Source organism: Fonsecaea nubica (genome assembly GCF_001646965.1).
Source record: "Fonsecaea nubica strain CBS 269.64 chromosome Unknown Scaff49, whole genome shotgun sequence".
Lineage (NCBI taxonomy): Eukaryota > Fungi > Ascomycota > Eurotiomycetes > Chaetothyriales > Herpotrichiellaceae > Fonsecaea > Fonsecaea nubica.
The window spans coordinates 64,215-83,907 of NW_019173722.1; the positions used below are offsets into that span (position 1 = coordinate 64,215).

Genomic DNA, 19,693 nt, shown 5'->3' on the forward strand with positions numbered 1-19,693 from the left:
AAGATGGACCTGCACACTCTGCAATTCCCAGGTCGACAATCTCAGATAAACGCTCAAGCCCAAGCCCCAGCCCAAGCACCAGTTTTGCACGGATCAACCGTCAGACAACCCGTCCGTGTACGAGCCTTGACAGTTGTCTGAGAAACAAGGTCTGCTTCTCAATTACCGACCTGGAACATAGCGGTCAATCGGTACCGGATCGCGATCTCGGCGATCGTTTCTGTCACTTTCGCGTCTCCGGTCATCACGTCGGTCGTCGCGTCGGTCGTCGCGTCGATCATCGCGGCGGTCATCCTTTCGTTCATCTCGTCGATCATCACGACGCCGACTTCGATCTCGTCGGTCCCGGTCTCTTGACCGATCTCTTTCACGCTCCCTCTCTCGATCACGATCACGATCACGATCCCTGTCACGGTCGCGCTCCCGTTCCCGATCTCGCTCTCGATCCCGCTCGCGGTCACGGTCTCGCTCTCTATCGCGCTCCCTGTCTCGGTCGCGAGGTCGGTCGGCTTCTCGATCGCGTTCCCTCTCCCGATACCTATCTCGGTCACGATCGCGGTCGCGGTCTCGGTTCTGGTCTCGGTCGCGATCTCGATCCCGATCCCTATCTCTGTCCCTCTCTCTGTCTTTGTCCCTCTCTCTTTCCTTCGACCGATTACGCTCGCGGTCTCGATCACGATCTCCAACGGTACGATCGCGTTCCCGGTCTGCAACTGTGCGATCACGCTCCCGATCTCCCTCTTCATCTCGATCCTTATCACTGCGATGGCTATCGTACTTTCTCCGCGGCTCCCGTTCATGATCTCTGTCCAGATCGCGGGTGCGACGTCTTTGTCGATCACGTTCCCGCTCTTCTTCAGTACGATGGACCCCGCCTCCAGGCACATAGCGGTCTATACCCACTGGCGATGCTGAGCGAGGTCTTCTTTCCCGGACGACACGTTTCTCTTCTTTGGGAGATGGTGAATCGCGTTGGCTTCGGGCCTCACCTTCCTCGCGGTCTTTGCTGGGTTCCTGAGGGCGAGATGGTTCTGGCTTGTCTTTCTCCGGAATTAGCGATTTTCTGTCGCGGGATCTGCTTCGGCGATCAGGCTCTCGTTTGTGGCTTTCTCGGGATCTCTCTCGCCGGTCAGGCTCCCGTTTGTGGCTTTCTCGCGACTTATCTCCGCGGTCAGGCTCTCGCTTGTAGCTCTCTCGAGATCTGTCTCGGCGATCAGGCTCCCGTTTGTAGCTTTCTCTAGATTTGTCTCGGCGGTGAGAATGTCGATCCGATGTGACATGTTTGCGCAGGCTGCTGTGCGCTTCGGACTTGTCGAAAATATACTCGTGTCTCTGCTTGGACTTCTCCGCCATTTGTTTGCCTTCGCTCAGCAGTAGCTCGAGAGCGGTGGCTTCCAAATCCTTTTCGTCGGTGGGGACATCTTTGGCAGTGGTTGATGGTGCGAGCGAATCTCGCCGATCAGTGCTCTTCCGGCTCGTTCGTTCGTGGTCACGATCTTTGTCGCGTTCCCGCTCCCGTTCACGGTCACGGTCACGATCACGATCGCGGTCTCTCTCTCTGTCGCGTTCCTTCTCGTACCGGGCATATCGTTCTCGTCTCTCTTCTTCACGCTTTCTGTGTCTCTCGTCCCTGGCCTTGACCCGTTCGGCTTCACGCTCCTCTTCTTCCTTTCGTCTCTTTTCGCGCTCGAGCCGCCGCTCTTCCGCCTCGGCTTCACGTTTCTTCTTTTCCTCTTCCTCACGTTTCGCCTCTTCTTTCTTCCGCTTTCGCTCCTCTTCCAGCTTGATCTTGGCCTTGAGCTCCGCCGTCTCACGCAACAGCTGCTCCATCCGCGCCCTGTTCTTCTCTCTTTCCGCAGCCCGATTCTGAGTGTCGGCCTGGTATTGTTCATCGGTCTTGCCGCCCCGCTGCTCCTCTTCCGCCGCGACCTCGGGCCCGACATCTTCCCTGCGGATCTCACGCACCGCGTCGAGCACGGTGCTCAGGTGTTTCGCAATTTCCTGGTCGATCCTGGACTCGACATCCTGGTAGATGCCGCTGCGGTCCACAGCGCCTTGGATCAATGTGGCTGCCTTGCCCCGTTCCCGACTGAGTAGATTGGGGTCTTTTTCAATCTCGGCCTCCGCGATGGCATGAATTTGATCAGTGAGCGCGGTCTTCGCATCCGACGTGTTGTACGAGGCCCATACTTGCTTGCGGAGACTATCGTAGCCGCCTTTTTTCTTGAACTTGAGCAGAAGCGCATCAATGGTGGATCGCTGTTCCTTGACCAGAGGGAGATCGGAGATCTTGAATCGAGGGCGTAGTGAGAAGGGGATTGAGGACTCGACAGCAGGAGCGTCTGCCATGACCATGTCAGCCATGTTGGCGACGACGAGGCGATTTGCACCAAACTCGAGAGAAAATTTCTGATGATGTTTGAAGTCAGAGTCGAAATCCCTGGGTTTGAAGTTTAACGCGCAAGTTGCGCGTTTGGGTGCAAGTCACGTGCAAAGGACCCTTTCCTACCGCCAAGCATTGAACGTTGAAGCGCACTTTTTGACGATTTATCCGGCAAGTGTCCAATTCGACCTCAGAAATCTCTCTCTGTACAGCTAGATATCAACCCTTTATCTACTTAGCAACACATATAGCATGCTTTTAGTCCATCCGAACTGACGATTACAGTCCACCGTTTTAATATCCTTGCTGATGATGCGCCACCAGCTCCCGCACAGCGCCTAGCCTAACCCAAAGACAAGAGCTCGTGCTCTTCCGGTTCCCTTCCAGTTGTGGTGCTGGAGCTGTGTATCCAGCTTTGAAAACAATCCTCTTTGATGCATCAGACACATGCGCCCTCTCACTAATGAAGTGCATCTTAGTGCTTTTCCAAGGCCTATTCCAGCCACGGTTGATTTTACGCCTTTCCCCAGTGCTTGAGCACATTTCAGTCGTATCGGTTTGAGGTAGATTCCAGTGCTCTGTTCTCGGCCTCCCCTTGAACGCCGCCCTTAGACGTAGGGGTTTCCCTCTCCCACTGCGTTCGGCGTTCTGACTGAACAATCAGTCCAAATTTATCACCGCATCGAGGCCTCTCTGTGAATCACATGCCATTGGGCAATTCGACCCTTCATGGAATTGTGCCCTCACGCTCTTGGTGAAGGTCCGTAGTCCTCTTCCAGATTCATTCGCCATCTTTTCGCTGGTCGTTTTGTTGGACATCCGTGCTTCCTTCTTTCGGAGTCCTGTACTGTTCAAGTATCTTCCTCAAAGCGGTCCGTTTGATGGGCTTGGGAAGGAAGCCATTCATGCCCGCTTCGCGACAAGCTGTCCGATTGATTTCATGATCAAATGCTGTCAGTGCGAGGATCGGAGCATCAAATCCTAGTTCCCGCATCTTCTTTGTGGATTCGATGCCGTCCATGCGCGGCATTTGGATATCCATGAGAACTAGTGAGAAACGCCGTGGATTTTCATTCTCGCTGCCCACTTCAGAGTATGACTTTTGCACCACGCTGAAAGCTTCCTCCCCGTCCTCCGCCAGTGTTACATCGTCCACCTTTTCCAGCTTAAGTAATTTGAGGATCACTTGTTGGTTGACCGGATTATCTTCTGCGACAAGAACTTTGAGAGAAGAGATTTCGGCAGCAGTCCCTGAAGGTGGCGCTGGTGCCTTTATCTCGATGTTATCTGTAGTCTTCACTTGCTCTCCTAGTTTCATTGGTGCCGGGTCATTCGCCTCATCCGGTGTCTTAACAGACATGATTGATGCGAGCCGGTTGTTTGGAGGGGGGACGTTCTGCTTTTTTTCTTGTTTTGTCGGTTGAGCAACCGTATCCACTCTTTCTGAGCTCACGTTGCCATCTATCAGATACGGCTGAGAGAAACCCACAAGACGGGGCACATCCAGTTGGGAGTCTTTGTCCTGTGTCGAATACAGCGAAGTCTGTCTTGATCGGATAGGTTGTCGTGGTTCTCTTGACCTGCGAGATTTCGTACTGAAGCTTTCAAATTGTATGCTGCTGGATACACTTCCTGGTTTGGGTCGCGCGAGGGAGTCGGACACGGAGGGCACGGCCTCTTTCGTGTAACGCAATGGTAAAGAAAGGGTGAACGTACTTCCAATGTCGACAGTACTCTTCAGGGTGATGGTGCCGCCCATCATACCTGCCAGCTGCGAACATATGGCTAGCCCAAGGCCGACACCACCATGCTTCTTGCTCAAAGCCAAGTCGCCTTGGACGAAGGGTTTGAAGATGTCTTGTTGTAAATGCTCCGGTATACCCGAACCCGTATCTTCGACCTCAAAATCGAACAATAAGCCCTTCATCGATGACTTTGGCGGGGCGTATTCAGTATCTCGTCGCTGCAGTGCCTTTGAAGGCGTTGCTTGGCCGACTGTAGTGTTTGTATATGCGACATGAGGCATGGCTTCGGGTTCCACAAATCCTCTGCATCGTATTCGCACTTCGACGACCCCTTTGGCGGCCGTGAACTTCAGCGCGTTGCTTACGAGATCTGCGCACCAGTTAGGGGACATGATCAAAACAAGAGCTTGCGAAACGCTTAGGGACGGCCTAAGAAGCCAACTGAAGAGAGCAACGCGAAATCCGCACTTACTCATCAGAATTTGCAGTATCCGATTCTTGTCCCCTCTTAACCCTATTTCCCTCAAAGGCCCAAGATCGGCAGGTGCTTTGGCCAGAATACTCGTCTTCGGTTTCGCAATAGCGCCAGCCATATCATGTCTAGCAAGAATGACATCCTCGGGGTCGTCTTGATCAGTATCTCCGGTTGCGGTTGGTTCTGTGCCAATGAAGACCACTCTCAAACTGATATCAGCTTCACGCGCCTGCTTCTCAAAAATGGATACAAGTTGTGAGCCAACATCCGAAAGTCGAAACGTGTCTTCTTCAATGGCAAAGTTTTGTCCAAAGGAACTGCGGCTGAAAGTCAGTAGGTCGTTGAGGAGGTGTAACAGCAGATCGGAAGACTTGTAGATGATCTTCAGAGACTGTCGGATGCTGCCGACGTCTTCCTCTTGCATGGCGATTGCACACATGCCAATAATACCGTTCAATGGTGTGCGGAGTTCATGAGAAACGTTTGCGATGAACAAGGTCTTGCTTTCGTTGGCAGCTTCAGCGGCATTTCGGCTTTGTTCCAGTTCTGCAGTTCTTTTCTTTACTCGGTGCTCAAGTCTTCCGTACTGGATCGTCAACTCGTCGGCCATTTCGTTGAAAGTACGGGTCAAATCCGTCAACTCGTCATGGACAACATGGTTGTGTTCGGGCACGCGCTCAGGGATCTTAAATACTCGCACTGGTCGAACGAAGGTCTTCTTTCTTGCGGACCTTTTGCAAAGAGTGTGATTCATCCCCTTTTCCTGCATGAGGTCGGGCTTCATCAAAGCATTGTCGCTATCCGTGTCGGACGATTTCTCGGAGGGATCGTAAGCTTCATACGTAGTCACGGAATTCTCGGCCGCAGTTCTGAGAGCAATGATAGGCCTGACAGCAAAATGGGCAAGCGGACTGCGAGAGGATCAGTACATGCGAGGACATCTGGTTTTGCAGCACTCACAAGGTAACAAGGATGACTGCACCGACCACGCTGAAAATACAGGCTAGCACTGTATTCCGTAGGTGATTGATGGGAGCGACGACTTCACTGTGTGCCTGTCCGAAGACAACCACCCAATTAACAATGTCAGAAGAGACCTTGGCAAAGCCGGCGGATATCTTCTGGTTTTCCTCATTGTGCGTAGACATCATCGCTCCCGCATTATTGAGCTCCCCAGTTTTGACGCACCAAGCCCGCAGCACAGCTGGGTAGGCTTTCATAGGGAAAGGAAGGTAAGGATCCTTGGCACGTAAAGGGTGGCGATCACCGTGAGGCGGTAGGACAAACCGTGTGGGAATATTGGAATTCGCAGGTTCTGAGCGACCAGTGATGTTCTCGGCATAGAGGTTGTCGGGGCGATCAGGACCAATAATCACAACCTCTCCCGTCTTACCTAGTCCAACCGGAGACTCGACAATGTTATAAAGCGCTTTTCCGTCAACCACAACAGTGAGCCACCCAAGTACATCGATACGACTGGTGTTGTTGTTGATGGGCACTGTGAATGAGATGAGCGAGGTGTTGCTTTGAAGGGCGAGCGGGCCGAGAAACAGCGTCGAGTTGTTGTCCAGCATCTTGCCCTCGTAGAAGACAAAGTTGTTATCTGATGGCTCATCGCCATAAGTGAGGTTAGGGTAGAGCTGGGGCGGGTACCCAGCGCTACCTTCGCCTAAAAGGACTGCAGACCGATTTTGATAAGAAAAAGGGAGCACGACCTTGCTGGCGGCTCCCCTCCCAGTTGCGCCAGTGAGTGCACCATCACCTCCATCGGACCGGGGCCGGCGAGGAAATACAGCAGCTTGAAGGAGAACTGCATCGTCGGTCCCGCCAGACAACGCATCCACAAGGTTGTTCTAGGTCGAGGTCAGTACTTTTGATGGTGGAGGCCGACGACCTTTGTCATTAACCTACCTGCATGGCATCGTACAGGTCCTGAGTGTCGTTGCCATTGTTGTAATCCCGGAGTAGGGACTGGAGAATATTCCGGGTGGCGATGGACTGTACGGATGTGCCTAGTAAACTGATGTCCTGGGCAACTTGAGTGGCCTTCAAGTTCGCCGTGACCGAGAGAGTTTCCCATTTCGCGTTGTTGAGACGATCCACAATCTGAACCCAGATCGACACGGTCAGTATGGTCAGTGACAACAGACTCGTGAGGCCGATGATCAGACATAGCTGTTCACGAATGCGAAGGTGGACCTTCATCGTGACAGCGAGGGTGAAGAAGTTTGGCAGCGGGACACCGGAAGGACGGGCGGCGAATGGGAGATTGCGGGTGCGCAGTTGGCGTCAAGTCATTTCAGACGCGAGTTGATCAGGATGGTGGTATCCTTGTCACAGAAAGACGGTCGAATCTTCTGTCAATGGCATCCATGGCGGGACGTCGAGAAGATGGTGTGTGTGAGATACAGACACAGAAGGATTCATTGATTTTTCCATGGTCTGATGGATAATGATGGAGGGTGCTGTGCTGATGGGCAGAAGCGGAGGCTATTTTTTAGGCTTCGATGCCTGGGGCGCAGTTTCATAGGCGAACCCCTCGGATCTAGTCTCAGCTTGTCCTTGCTTAGTCAACGGCAGCCAACCCGCCCATTGATCAGGAACAGCAACCCAAGAAGCCAATGAGCGAGTGGGAAATTGTCTTATGTCTTGGCAGTCCCTAGTAAGCAAAAGGTAGGTGAGCGCCGAGTCTAGAATTTCCAGTCCCAAACCGTTTGTACTCGGGATAGGTTTAAATATGCGATTGCTCTCTCTCTCTCACATAGTCTCAAGTCCCTGGAGGATGGAGGTTTCTCTCCCTTTTCATTGTGGTTTCCGTTGTGTTGTCAATACTCCGTAGTTGTCAGCAGATCCTCAATGCAACCCCAGGATACACCCGGCCCCAAGTGGAATCTCGGTTTATCTTTCTTCCTTGAGTGGTCGGTCAAGTCCGGGCAGCTTCCCCTCCTACACGCCATCATCTAGAGAGGAACCTGTGAGTACGAGTCTAACGAGGGTGTGTATCGATATATGATAAAATGTAGCGATATAGCAAAGAGCAAACCCTAATACGTTCCTTATATTTTGTTTGAATTCAGCCTTACCAGCAAGCAACGTGGTTGAGCAGGACCTTTGGCACGTGATCATGCACTGTAGTACGGTCGAGTACAAAACTAGTCAAGCGCACTTTTAACTTGGCATCCAAAAAGTTGCCGTAAAAGGGTCTGTTCACCTGAGCTGCTCTCCAATCTCCGAGCTCTCTAACATCGCGACGACAACCTCATTTCACAATCCTGCCTTGCGATAGCCATTCCCAACTACTGCGCCAGCTTTATTCCTGCTCCAGTGATAGTTTGCTGACACTGCTCCAACGCGCCCAAGGCGCGAAACATACACAATCATGGTTCACAAGATCCTGTTCTGGGCCGGTTTCGGTAAACACCTATCCCCCCCTTATACCTTGCCTAACATGCCCTTTGGGTGTCGTTTTTAACAATTTCTACCAGGCATCGCCACACGCTTCGTCCAACTCGGCATAGAGATGAGACCATTCTTTCAACGCGGCACGTTATGGGTGTACCCACTATTCGCGAGCATCGGGGGATCCTTTGGTTATTGGTTGACGGGCGTCGAAGATAGACAAGTCAAGCTCCTTCAACAGCGGAAACAGATTATAATCGAAAAGAGACGACGGAGAGCAGAGCGTGAAGCGGTTGCGGATGGGTCGCTCGCTGAGACCGCAGGCGTGCTGGCATCGACGAGTTAAAGCCACTAAACAAATAAACGAGGTGGATTATTGACACTGGGCAAGGTGTGCGTTGAAAATAGACCTAGCACTGGTGGTTCACGGCCAGTTGGCGAGATGGAGGCAGACAGGGCAAGGAGCTGCGACACCACACCACACCATATCACAACCTCACTACTACTACTACTATTATTATTGTACAAAGGCCTACGACGTTTTGTATGACACATGCCATATACAGCAGTCTCAAAAGTCACGATGACAAGGAGTGAAGACAGCTCTGGAATGGAGCAAATCCATCACTATTACACACAGACTTGCCTCTTGGACTGGTGTCCCAGCGTGCGTGCAGTGCTCGATTGTTGACATGACAGTGTGCTAGAACGAGCAAAGAGGATTTCGCAGACCACACGGACCATCATGCAACCAGAAAAGACCCGTCCCGCTTGATTCCACTCGCGCATTTCATTTCTCGAGTCATCAACCTCCCCGTACCTTGTCTCATTCACATCCCTCCTCCTGCCCTTCTGCTAGGCCCTCGGCGGCGGCTCCTCGGGGTACGCCTCTGCGCCCTCAGGAATGGGGACCAACGCGCTCTTCGTCCAGATGTGCGTCGCGCCGGTGAAGATGTCGCCGTCGATGCCCTCGAGACACCCGCCCTTGACGGCGACGTAGCCCAAACTGCCGGTAGGCGCGACGCTGACGTTCATGATGCGCGTCCCGCACTTTTTGCAGTAGTAGCACTTTTTGGCCCGGCCGGACGTCGTGCGCGAATGCTCGTAGACACCGATGACTGGAGAGTCCGCATCCGCGCCACCATCCTTGCCGTCGTTGTCGTTGTCTCTCTCAAGCGCCGAATTGGACGCAGACTCGTCCCCCGCAGCGGAAACCTGGGAAAGCAGATCAAAGTGCGGGAAGATGGCCGAGATGCCAAACGCGCTGGCGCTCTGGCGGCGGCACTCGTGGCAGTGGCAGATGTACCACTTGATGGGCTTTTCCGTGGGCGTGCGAAAGCGCACGGTGCCGCATTGGCAGCGACCTTCCATTACTGTTATTTCGGGTTGGTGCGTGTGTGTGTGTGTGTGTGCGCGTGTGTGTGTGCGTGCGGGGTTTGGGCGATGATATTGGATCTATCGAGATGTATGTTATTTTCCGAGGGAGACACAAATCATCAATGGAGACGTGATAGATATTCTGATTCTCAAGTCGAAGATGTGGATTCCGAGGCTAGATGCGAAGCGAGTTGAGTGAAAACCTGTATATGGTATATGGGATATGAGTGGACCGAGTATGTCGCGTGTTCCCCATAAAGTACATACATACATACGAGGCATATATGTACAGGATCTCGCAGAAAAAGAAATAGCCGATCAGTAGGTACTTGGGTACCAGGGATGTAGGAATGCATTATGTAATGGGGATTGTGGTCTTGTAACAACTGCCGTGTATCTCGAGACCAAGAAAAAAACCAAGAAATTGCCCAGATTGTCCAGTTGGTGCTAGGCAGTTTGGCAGTGAACCGGCTTCTGTCGACTCACCACGAGTTTACCGCTAATGTTTGTTGAGGGAATGGCAGAAATACATGCTGCTCTCCCTCCATATCCCTCTGCTTCCACACAGCCTTGTCTACAGCCTCGCATACATTGACATATTGCATATCGCTATATGTTGTTTCGGTAAAGAATCGCTCTCTACCGAAACATAGATCCGGCTACTAGACACTGTCCGAAAGACTTCCAACACATATTCTTATAGCCATTAGATTCCATCCTGGCGCTCTGTCACATAAGTACACGGGGGTATGCTAAAGAAAGCCAAAACCACAAGAAATTACAGCACGAACCGTGATGAGGAGTATCATCAGTGCGTGCCTCGCCAGTCCGACCGCTCTTCCAGAAACTCTTCGACCTCCTTCTGGACCCTTATAGACTTTGTCCAGGCCAACACCTTATCCAGGACATGGTCGACGCGCGCCGCCGAAAACCCCTCGTAGACCATGTCCCTCATATTCTCACTCGACGACTCGATTGCCTTGTTCATCTCGGCCAGCAGTCCGACCAAGTCAGTGCATTGGTCAGAGACGGTCACTGGAGCCTTGTTAGTAGATGGCGTGTAAGACATGGCAGAAGAGCTGATCAGGTGGTCGAGCGACTGGATCCACAACTCGAGCTCTCTGATGCGCATCCGTCGGACGGCTTCCAGTTGTCGGCTGGTGCTGCGAGGCAATGGGCTGAAGATGTACTCCAGGCCCTCCGACAGTTGGGGGACGGTTGGGACGACTGGCTTGAGGAAGGACGGTTGAGGTTTTGGAGCGAGACTCTGCTTGAGATCTGCCAGTGCCTTTGCACCTTGGGTTTGGCGCTTGATGTTGATTGCCACGATCTCCGGGGGAAGTTCTCTTCGAGGTTTCGGCGGTATCCGATGTCTAATGACCGGGGGAGGTGCTGTTGTTCCTGCATCGACTGCTGGCATGGCCCTGAAATAGAGGCTAGGCGTGTGTCGGGGGACAACAGGAGGTATGGAAGAAGTTGCCATGCCTGCGAAGGTCGATATCGTGCCGGACAAGCCGAATGGAACACGGTGAGCGGCCACAGATCGGATCACTGGTGAAGAAACACTCTTAGGTCCCACAGTTGGTGGTGGTGGTTCCGCCGCAAGGCCACTGGGACCACCAAAGGAGTTCTCGACGTCCATCCGAGCCGAATGAGGTGTTGTTCGTGTTGGCTCCAGCATCATTGAATGCATCTCTTCGACGAAAAGTGCGAGGGAGGAATTCGACTTGACCATGTCGTCGTGATATTGTTGTATCTTCTCGGCCTGCACTTTGTTATGGGCATGTATCTTTTCAGTTGCTGACCTGTCCCGATCGACCGTCAGTCTTTGAGCCATTGATAACCCGTTCCAGCCTTCAAGAACGGGGGAAAGGGGAAGTGGAGGGCGATCCCAGGGGACAACCTTACCAGTGAAAGGTACTCAGGACCAGATTGATAGCATTGATGTGCGCTTGTAGTTTGTCGCGATATGCCTTCAACGAGTCCTTGTCGATATCCCATCTGATCTTTGCCCAATTTGACGCGATGGCGTTTTTGAGGACCTGCCTTCTTTTCTGGCCTCTCCTAGAGCCAGAACCAGCGCCGGACTCGACACCCTCGTTGTTCTCGTTGTTCTCCGACACCATGGCCCCATCGCGGTACTTCTTGGTCACACTGTCCAAGTCATTCAAGGTGACGGCGCAATTCTGCACCATTTGATCCAGGGCCTGTTGCATTTCCCGTCCATGGCTGTCGTTGGATAGAGACGTCGAAGCGGCCTTTGAAATGTCCCCGGCCACATGGCGCAGATGATCCAGGGCACAATTCAACCCGAACAGCACGTCTCCCAGCTCCTGCAGCTCACGACTGGCATTCCGTCGGCCGGTGGTCACAGTGTCGTAGAGCTTGTAGGACAGTTGCCCGAGCAGGATTATGTCACCGATGCTGAAGCCGAAGGACATTGCCGCTGTGAAGGTGAAGTTGAAGCTGAAGTTGAAGTCGGCCCGTCAGGCTGAGTTGGAATGTGTGTATGTGCCATGAATGAAACATGGAAGGGAAGATTTCAATGGACAGGAAAAGGGTCTCCTCGTGTGTCTCACGATAAAGACCAAGAGGGAGGGGATGGTGTGTTGGACGAGGGGCCTGACTTGTGTTTCTTCATCCAGTGTTGCCTTTTTGACTTGGCTTGCATGATCAATCGAGCTGGCGATTGGCCCCTACAAGGATGGCACGGATGGTTACAAGGATGGTTAGAGCGCTCGATAGGCAGACATGGGAAACCTTTCCAGTGCCAATCCCTCTAACCGGTGAGGCTGAGTTGGAAAAGCGAGAGATCCTGGGCGCTTGGACAATAAAGTGGCTGCCTTCTGTCCAGCCTTATAATATGGAAATGGTTCCTTGGAAACATCAATTCTTGTCTGTCTGGCTGTTCTATTCTTTTCTAACAGACACACGCGAGGCTTAGCAGACAGTTGGCAGCAGATCATGGCCACGAGTGAACATGGCAAATCGCCTGAATCCACAGGGAGTGAAGTGCGTCTTCGCATCCAAGGCCTCAGACGCGCTCTGGACGACGCACCAGAGCTGTCAATCTCTAAGAAAGATGACGATGTGCCCATTCCAGAATCAGAAGAAACCATTCTCCTGCCGGGCGATCTCCCAGTGTCAGAGCTGTGGACTAAATTAAAAGGTCAGTTGTTCTTCCAGACCTCTACTGCATTGTACGCAAAGAAAAGGCCTGACCAGGTGGTAGAGCTGGGCTATACTCTTCCCGACTCACTCTCTCGCAATGGAGAGAAGTGGAAACCTGGCCGCGTCAAGCCCCAGTTCCAAGAATTCGAGCAAATCACCGTGGTCCAGGATGACTTGCCTCCTGAACCCAGCAAGTCCATCCACATTGATGACAGACTCATTGCGTATACCAATCGCCACTTCGGCCAGGCGATGCAGTTCAACGTCGACGAGAATAGTTCGAACCTGTATGGCATGAAGATCGACAGCCTCAAGGACTCGCGGGGGCTGGAGATCACGTTTCACCGGACGGTCAGAATGCCAGATGACGAGAAGCTTCACCAGCTGCCTGGGTCGCTGGGAGCCTTTCCCCTCTACAGCGTTGAGGGATATGCCGACAAGTTGCCCAGCGCGATTGTGCAGGCAGGTGGAGTTTTCATGCCCATGTGGCAGCGAGAGGCACTTTGGATAAGCCTGGAAGCACGAATCGGCACGCGGTACGCTCTGAGATTCTCCGTGGGACGTATCAATGCCGTCTCTGGGGAGAAGATGGACCAAGAAAAGGACGTCTCGGCCGATGGACCAGGGGTTCAAGACTATGTCGTCGTCCCGGGCCAGGAGTGGCTCGATGGGATCTGTGTCGCTCCCGGGATTGTGAGACAGTTTGTCGCCATGCCATGTAAGTTTCCCCCTACCGTCTCTGCTCAGTCCCGAGGCGTGGATGGATCTCATCTAATCAACCATTCTCAGTGGGTTCTGGATACACTGTCGAGGGCCAAAAGACGGGGGAAGAGAAGCACGGAGGCCTGCAGATCGAGATCATCCCGGCCTTCCAGGAGAGATTACGGACCTGGGCTAAAGACTCGACTGGAGATATAAGTGCCTCAGACCTGGAATACGGGCGACTCGACGAACACAGCACGCCACGCCAGTTGGGGCTCGGAGTTGGCAACACCATCAGGCTGTACCCAGAGAAGGCTGTCGAATACGTCCCAGCAACGCTGGCAGATATGGTTGGAGGAGCACACGAGGACGAGGACTGCCCCGTGAGTATCTTTTGTTTTCAGTCATGGTAATGTCGTTAATGTCAGGTCAGGTATTCGTACCAGAATACAGAGCTGCTCTGAGAAAGGATAGAATCAAATCTATGCTGTCAGAACGCAAGTACGAGTGGGGAGAAATGAGTTCGTACAGTAATCTCCTTCGTGAGAGCGTATATCAATCTGTCGACCGCATCGGTGTCGGAAATGGAACTGCAGCACTTGCACTAGAGCCAGCCATGGCCATGTCCTCCGCCTATACCCGCGGTGAAAGCCTATCGATGGCAGGTCAAGCCTCTGCGGCCGCTGACGAAGGTTTCTACGCTGGCGAGTTCGTGGGAGCTGCTACTTATCAGGACATGTCGAGAGAACCCCAAATGAATGCAGCAGAGTCCAAACCCACCATCACGACCAAAGACCTCAAGGCGATGGGACTGGCCGCTGGTGGAAAGCTCGGTGAGTGTATCCTTCAAGGAGACCCATGAAGACTAATCAAATCCCCGGTGATGGCCGCCCTGGTACAATTCTGGGACATGATAGTGGCTCATTTCTTCCTTCTTGCCTACAGTCCAAGACATATATCGGGACCACAATCCAGCGTCCATCTGGAACACCGAAGCTGCAAGGCTGGTCCATGTCCACATCCTGGACCCGGCATCCTGCGAGGCCGTCACCCACGTCGTGCCCCCACCGCCGCCGATTGATGCGATGGGTTACATCGAAGAGGGCGGTGCATTCTTCGTCGTGGAAGAGCAGCCCGAGAATCGCGTTGACGGGGGAAACTTTGACAACGTCAAGTCCGTCTCGGCCATGGATCAGCAAAAAGATGTGCAGAGCGAGCCGTCGCTTGATCCATCACAGCCGACCCGGTGCAAGTGCGGGATCAGACTGTGTGACTGCGTGTAAGGAAGCCATCAAACGGACCCCTGTCGATTGGGCCTTTACTGACAAACCTCCCGGTGTAGCGTCCGCCCTTGCGACCACCAGTTCTGCAATGTCTGCGTTCGTGAAGTCGACCCGTCGGCAATCACCCGCAGCTTCACCTCCGCCGAACCCCCTTCAAGAGACAGATGGTTCTGCCCGACTTGCAAGACGGCAGTGTCCTATGTTGCGGGATTCTCGGCTCCTATGAACTTGCCTGGTGAGGAAACGGTCAAGGTCCGGGTACCGGTCAATGTCCTCGAGGTTAAGGATGGCAGGGTTGCGTTCAAGAGTATTCAACAATCTAGGATCTGAGATGATTGGGTTGAAAGGTGTTTCCTGGGTACTTGTGATATGTTTGGGAATCAAAGCGCTGTTGGTTGATTTACCGTGAAGGAATAGCAAGTCGGGATGAATCGTAATGAGCATTTCCAGTCTCCCAGCGTCCTCCATCAGACGAGCGAGAGCAGTGTGTTTCCTAGATATCTGGTCGCGAACGCCTCTGTCGTACCTTGTTTTCTGTCTTCTCTCCAACGTCACTCTCTTGTATGCAATCCGAAGTGGCTCAGTATCGGCCCAGCATCGAACACAGCTTGATAGATCATTATTTACCAGCAGAACCACCATCCTCTGCCTATCACGTCCTCCGCTCGTCAGTGTAGCAGCTTCACATACCCCGATTGCCGGCTGTCTTGTCCATTTCGCGCGAGAATCATGACCATTGTACTGTCTCTGGCGATCTTGCCGACTACGCGATTGCGGTCGTCTGTTATTGGTGGTCGAAGTGCCTGGTGTTCGCAGACGAAGTTTGAAACGTGCGAATCCCCATCTCCGATGGTTGGTGGTTGAATCGTGATCGATGATGGGGGAACAAGCTGACCGTCGATGTAGATCTCCAGGATAGGTTTGAAAGCTTCACCCGATCCCCCTACCGCAGAGAGTGACCCCTCGATCGAAACGGACAGATCGCCATCTTGACCTGGACTGGCGTTGCATCTTGTTATTGTCAGGTTTGGCCTCGCTTTGGACAACACCTGTCTCTGTGTTGGGATCACATCCGACGGTAATGCTGGCGTCAGTGGCGGCACGACTCGTTTCTTGCTTTGCTGTTCATATGCATAACCGGCCTGCAGCAAGTCATGATCATGGTAAGCCCGACCCAACAACGTCAAACCCATGGGCATCCTCGAGTCCGCAAGGATTCCCATTGGCACCGTCACGCTAGGGATTCCCAAGTGTCGCAACGCTCTGTTGCCATGACTGTATTTGACCCCATCCGTCCAGGCGTGCTGGGCACTCTTGTCGTCAATGTCCGCGTCGGCGCGGGCAACATCGCCTGCAGCGGGGAAGGCGACAAAGTCATAGTCATGGGTCGACATCCAATCCTCGAAGAAACGGGTTCGGATTTGTTCGAGAGCTCGCACGGCACTCTCAAGATGTGGAACGTCGTAGATGGCGCTCTTGCCTGGTCTGCTAGTAGGGGGTCGATTGGCAACGTAGCCTGCCAACTTTCCCCAGTGGACAGCATTGGCTGGTTCGGTAAACTTGACTTGAGGATTATCGCGTGGCATGTGAGGGAAGATCTTGATTGGTTCTACCTGTGTCAATGACTGGATGTGCGGGTCGTGGTTGTTCTGCAGGAAGTCTTCCCAGGCATGAGCGATCAAAAGCCCCCTCTCAGTGCTGTTCCAGTCATCCGGCAGATATGGAAGAGAGGGTGATGTGTCGTCACCTTCGGGCTTGCGAAGCATTTGTTCGTATATACGTAGCACTGGGAGATCTGGGATTATCTCGACAGTCGCACCCGCGGCTTCAAGGTCGACCTGTGCCTGATGCCATAGAGGCTCGATGGCTTGGGATATCAACGGTCCGCCGTCTTGCTGCTTGATGTAAATTTGGGGGACTGCAATCCGCTTTCCATTGAGACATCCCGGGTCCTTGGTAGTGATCGAAGGCTTCGAAATGTCAGACCCTGACGACGCTGGAAGCTGTAAAAATGGTTGATCTCTCCAGAAATCTCCTACGGTCTCTGGGTCCTGTCTGGTAAGCACATTCATTAGAACGAACATATCGCCCATGCTGCGTGTATGAGGAACAACAACATCGCAGGTTGGATACAGTGGCCAGTTGCCGCGGATTGATATGAGTCCTCGCGATGGAGTGTAAGCTACTAAGGCGTTATTTGAAGCGGGAGAGCGGCCGGACGACACCGTTTCTTCGCCCATACCGAAGGCGGCAAACGATGCTGCAACAGAGACACCACTCCCATTGGAAGAGCCGGATCCAAACGCGGCCGCTAGGTAGTCCTTGTTGTACGGACTCTCTGCTCGACCATAAACACCACGAAGCATTCCGCCGTATGCCATAGGACACATGTTTGTCCTGCCCATCAGGACAGCCCCCGCGTCTCGCAGAGCTCGCACAGTGAATGCATCCTCATCGGCAACGAGGTTCTCAAAGGCCTCCGAGCCACTAGCCACAGTCATCCCGCGAACCTTGTAGCTGTCCTTGACCGTGAAAGGAAGTCCTTCAAGGGGACCATGTGCTTGACCAGCAGCACGTCGGTCGTCTGCCGCGGCTGCTTCTTCGAAAACATTCTCGTTGATGAGTGGAATTGAGTTGAGGGTGGTGGTTCTGCAGTCATATGCACTGATGCGATGCAGATACTTGGCAACCAGGTCAACTGAAGTCAACTTTCCGTGGCATAGAGCTTGTGACAAGTCGGCGATGGTGGCGTCGACAATGCTATCGTGGAAGGACATATCGGTTGGTGGTAGAGCAGTGGTACGGCAGAAATATCGAGCTTATCAGACGTGGAAATTATAGGACTGAAGGAATAACAAAGATTTTACAGCGTCCAACTCAACACGAGAAGGTACCCTTCGGTTACTTCTTCGATATTGGTTGCCCTGTGGCCTCCTCCATTCTCCTCTTTGCTACTTGATATGAACGCGCCATACCTGATGCAAGAGCAAGACAGCGTTGATGTCCACAGCCGTCATGACAGTCTTTTGAAGTGTGGGGCCAAAGCGGAACATTTATTCTCCACTTCTCTAGCCTCTTTCAGAAGGTCTTTCCGGCGCTGCCCCATGGAGGTGAAATATCAGCGACCTTGCCATCCAGTAAACAACTTGCCTTCCAACGTGCCAATGGCGTCAGTTTGCGCTCTGTCGCATCTGCGTTATCGATATGCTACCCACGTCGACATGGCATTTTATTCGAAATATATCTTGTCTGGGTCGCAGAGTAATTCAGGGCAAACCAATACCTCTCTATCATAAGGTATCCAGGTCTTACGAAGCGACGACAATAATACCCCGAAGAGTATCAGCTACAAGACAAGTCTCGAGCATGCCCGACGACGCCCATCATGGTCGCTTTCGCATGCCAGTGGAAAGCGCGCGCCACTCGCACACCCTGATGGCTTTCCCCAGCAGAGAGTCAGCAGAAAGCACAGAGCATCTGGAAGCTCTACAGTCCGAAGTGACCAGCATCGCAAATACCATCTCCCACTTCGAGCCAGTGCACCTCTACGCTCGTGAGGAGCTCATTCCACAGGCAGAATCCATGGTCAGCAACAACGTCTTGGTCAAGCCAGCAACGGTGAGTGAACTCTGGATCCGCGACAGTGGGCCAGTCTTCGTGCAGGACATGGCTACGGGCAAAAGAGCGGCTGTCGGTTTCAATTTCAACTACTGGGGTGGTAAACTCCCCGCCATTGGCGATGAGAGGGTTGCTTCCCAAATTGCTGCGCACGCGAATGAAGTCTCGGTATCTTCCAAACTCACCCTTGAGGGAGGTGGCATTGAGCACGATGGCGAGGGCACATTCCTCGGTACAGAGAGCTGCATCGTCAACAACAACCGAAATCCTGGGTTCTCCAGATCTGATGCCGAAGCTGAGCTGACGGAAAAGCTCGGAGTCACGCATTTCATCTGGATCCCCGGCGTCAAGGACTACGACATTACAGATTACCACATCGACGCGCTGGCACGCTTCACGTCCCCTGGTGTCGTGCTTCTCAGCAAGCCCGGGCCGGATGCTCATCCCACAGCGGTCGACGTCTACCAATCTGCCCGCTCTATCCTCACATCGGCAAGGGACGCTAAGGGTCGATCATTAATGGTGTATGACTGCGAGGAACCTGACATCACACTCCTGGGACCGCCCGATCAGCATAACGAGGTCATCGGATCGTATGCAAACTACCTCGTCGTGAACGGAGGGGTTATTATGCCCAAATTCGGGCAGGAAAGACAGGACATGGCGGCTTTTGAGTTGTTCAAGAAGTTGTTCCCCGACAGGAAAGTGGTCCAGGTGCTCATCAACATGTTGCCGAGGACGGGCGGCGGGATCCATTGCGCGACGCAGCAAGTTCCGCAAATCTGAATCTGAATTCGACGGTGTTCGAAGTGATCCACTGGTTGGTATGGCGTCCAGACGAGTATGCACGATGGCATGAATTGTGCTCTTCTCGGTGCGGGTATGGTGTCTCATGTACCAGGAGTTTCCATCACATTATTTCCCAGCTCACCATCAAAACCAAAAGTGTTTGCTATACACACATATTTCTGTACCTGATATTCAAGCCCTAACATCCCGTTCCATGTCACAAAGTTGTAGACATCGACACAGTACAATGGCGCGCGTAGAAGGACACATACACCGAGTGGAACCGTGCGTGCAACCAAATTTGACTCGGTACATTCTCATCCCTACTTTAAAAAGACCTTCCCCTATCCAAACCACTAACCCTATTCTTTGCGATGCCCCGTTCGACCTCCTCAATATTGCAATCGCATGTATGAGTACACCATACAGAAGGGGAAGAGCGCAAGAGGGTAGAAATGGTAGGTATACGTGACGAGTCCGAACAACCCCTTGCCCTTAACTCTCACTTCTCTTGAGCCGCGGAAGTAAGACGACAAGTAAATAAGTGGCTTCGCTGGTCGACATGGTCTGTACTATCGAGATCTATCCCATGGCTCGTGCGTCTGAGTGTAATCTAGCCATGGTTGTGGAGGAAGTGATATGAAGTGATTATCCTGGAAATGAACGCAGGTCATCATGAGCGAGGCTGTAGAAGCGAATACCTAGGTGTAAACAACCCCTTCATCCAAATGGTGGCATGTTTAAACACTTT

The 19,693-nt window shown here is 52.8% G+C and overlaps 8 protein-coding genes across 8 annotated transcripts; 2 read left to right on the forward strand and 6 right to left on the reverse strand.

The window, feature by feature from the left end:
* Positions 1 to 158: 158 nt before the first annotated feature.
* AYO20_07184 (hypothetical protein) lies at positions 159 to 2,364 on the reverse strand (the record flags this gene model as incomplete). The annotated part of the gene is made up of 2 exons (XM_022645471.1): positions 159 to 604; positions 660 to 2,364. The coding sequence occupies 2 exons, from the start codon at positions 2,362 to 2,364 to the stop codon at positions 159 to 161; spliced, it is 2,151 nt and encodes a 716-aa protein (XP_022498510.1).
* Positions 2,365 to 3,164: 800 nt separating this feature from the next.
* Positions 3,165 to 6,808, reverse strand: AYO20_07185 (hypothetical protein; the record flags this gene model as incomplete). The annotated part of the gene is made up of 4 exons (XM_022645472.1): positions 3,165 to 4,498; positions 4,601 to 5,514; positions 5,564 to 6,456; positions 6,515 to 6,808. The coding sequence occupies 4 exons, from the start codon at positions 6,806 to 6,808 to the stop codon at positions 3,165 to 3,167; spliced, it is 3,435 nt and encodes a 1,144-aa protein (XP_022498511.1).
* Positions 6,809 to 8,857: 2,049 nt separating this feature from the next.
* AYO20_07186 (hypothetical protein) lies at positions 8,858 to 9,373 on the reverse strand (the record flags this gene model as incomplete). Its single annotated transcript, XM_022645473.1, has 1 exon — positions 8,858 to 9,373. One exon carries the CDS (start codon positions 9,371 to 9,373, stop codon positions 8,858 to 8,860), a length of 516 nt encoding a protein of 171 aa, XP_022498512.1.
* An 814-nt stretch (positions 9,374 to 10,187) lies between these two features.
* AYO20_07187 (hypothetical protein) lies at positions 10,188 to 11,216 on the reverse strand (the record flags this gene model as incomplete). The annotated part of the gene is made up of 1 exon (XM_022645474.1): positions 10,188 to 11,216. One exon carries the CDS (start codon positions 11,214 to 11,216, stop codon positions 10,188 to 10,190), a length of 1,029 nt encoding a protein of 342 aa, XP_022498513.1.
* Positions 11,217 to 11,283: 67 nt separating this feature from the next.
* On the reverse strand, positions 11,284 to 11,820 carry AYO20_07188 (hypothetical protein; the record flags this gene model as incomplete). Its single annotated transcript, XM_022645475.1, has 1 exon — positions 11,284 to 11,820. The coding sequence occupies one exon, from the start codon at positions 11,818 to 11,820 to the stop codon at positions 11,284 to 11,286; it is 537 nt and encodes a 178-aa protein (XP_022498514.1).
* Positions 11,821 to 12,343: 523 nt separating this feature from the next.
* AYO20_07189 (hypothetical protein) lies at positions 12,344 to 14,865 on the forward strand (the record flags this gene model as incomplete). The annotated part of the gene is made up of 5 exons (XM_022645476.1): positions 12,344 to 13,268; positions 13,340 to 13,635; positions 13,686 to 14,085; positions 14,198 to 14,531; positions 14,595 to 14,865. 5 exons carry the CDS (start codon positions 12,344 to 12,346, stop codon positions 14,863 to 14,865), a joined length of 2,226 nt encoding a protein of 741 aa, XP_022498515.1.
* Positions 14,866 to 15,203: 338 nt separating this feature from the next.
* AYO20_07190 (hypothetical protein) lies at positions 15,204 to 17,312 on the reverse strand (the record flags this gene model as incomplete). Its single annotated transcript, XM_022645477.1, has 1 exon — positions 15,204 to 17,312. The coding sequence occupies one exon, from the start codon at positions 17,310 to 17,312 to the stop codon at positions 15,204 to 15,206; it is 2,109 nt and encodes a 702-aa protein (XP_022498516.1).
* A 589-nt stretch (positions 17,313 to 17,901) lies between these two features.
* On the forward strand, positions 17,902 to 18,939 carry AYO20_07191 (hypothetical protein; the record flags this gene model as incomplete). The annotated part of the gene is made up of 1 exon (XM_022645478.1): positions 17,902 to 18,939. One exon carries the CDS (start codon positions 17,902 to 17,904, stop codon positions 18,937 to 18,939), a length of 1,038 nt encoding a protein of 345 aa, XP_022498517.1.
* Between the last annotated feature and the right edge of the window lie 754 nt (positions 18,940 to 19,693).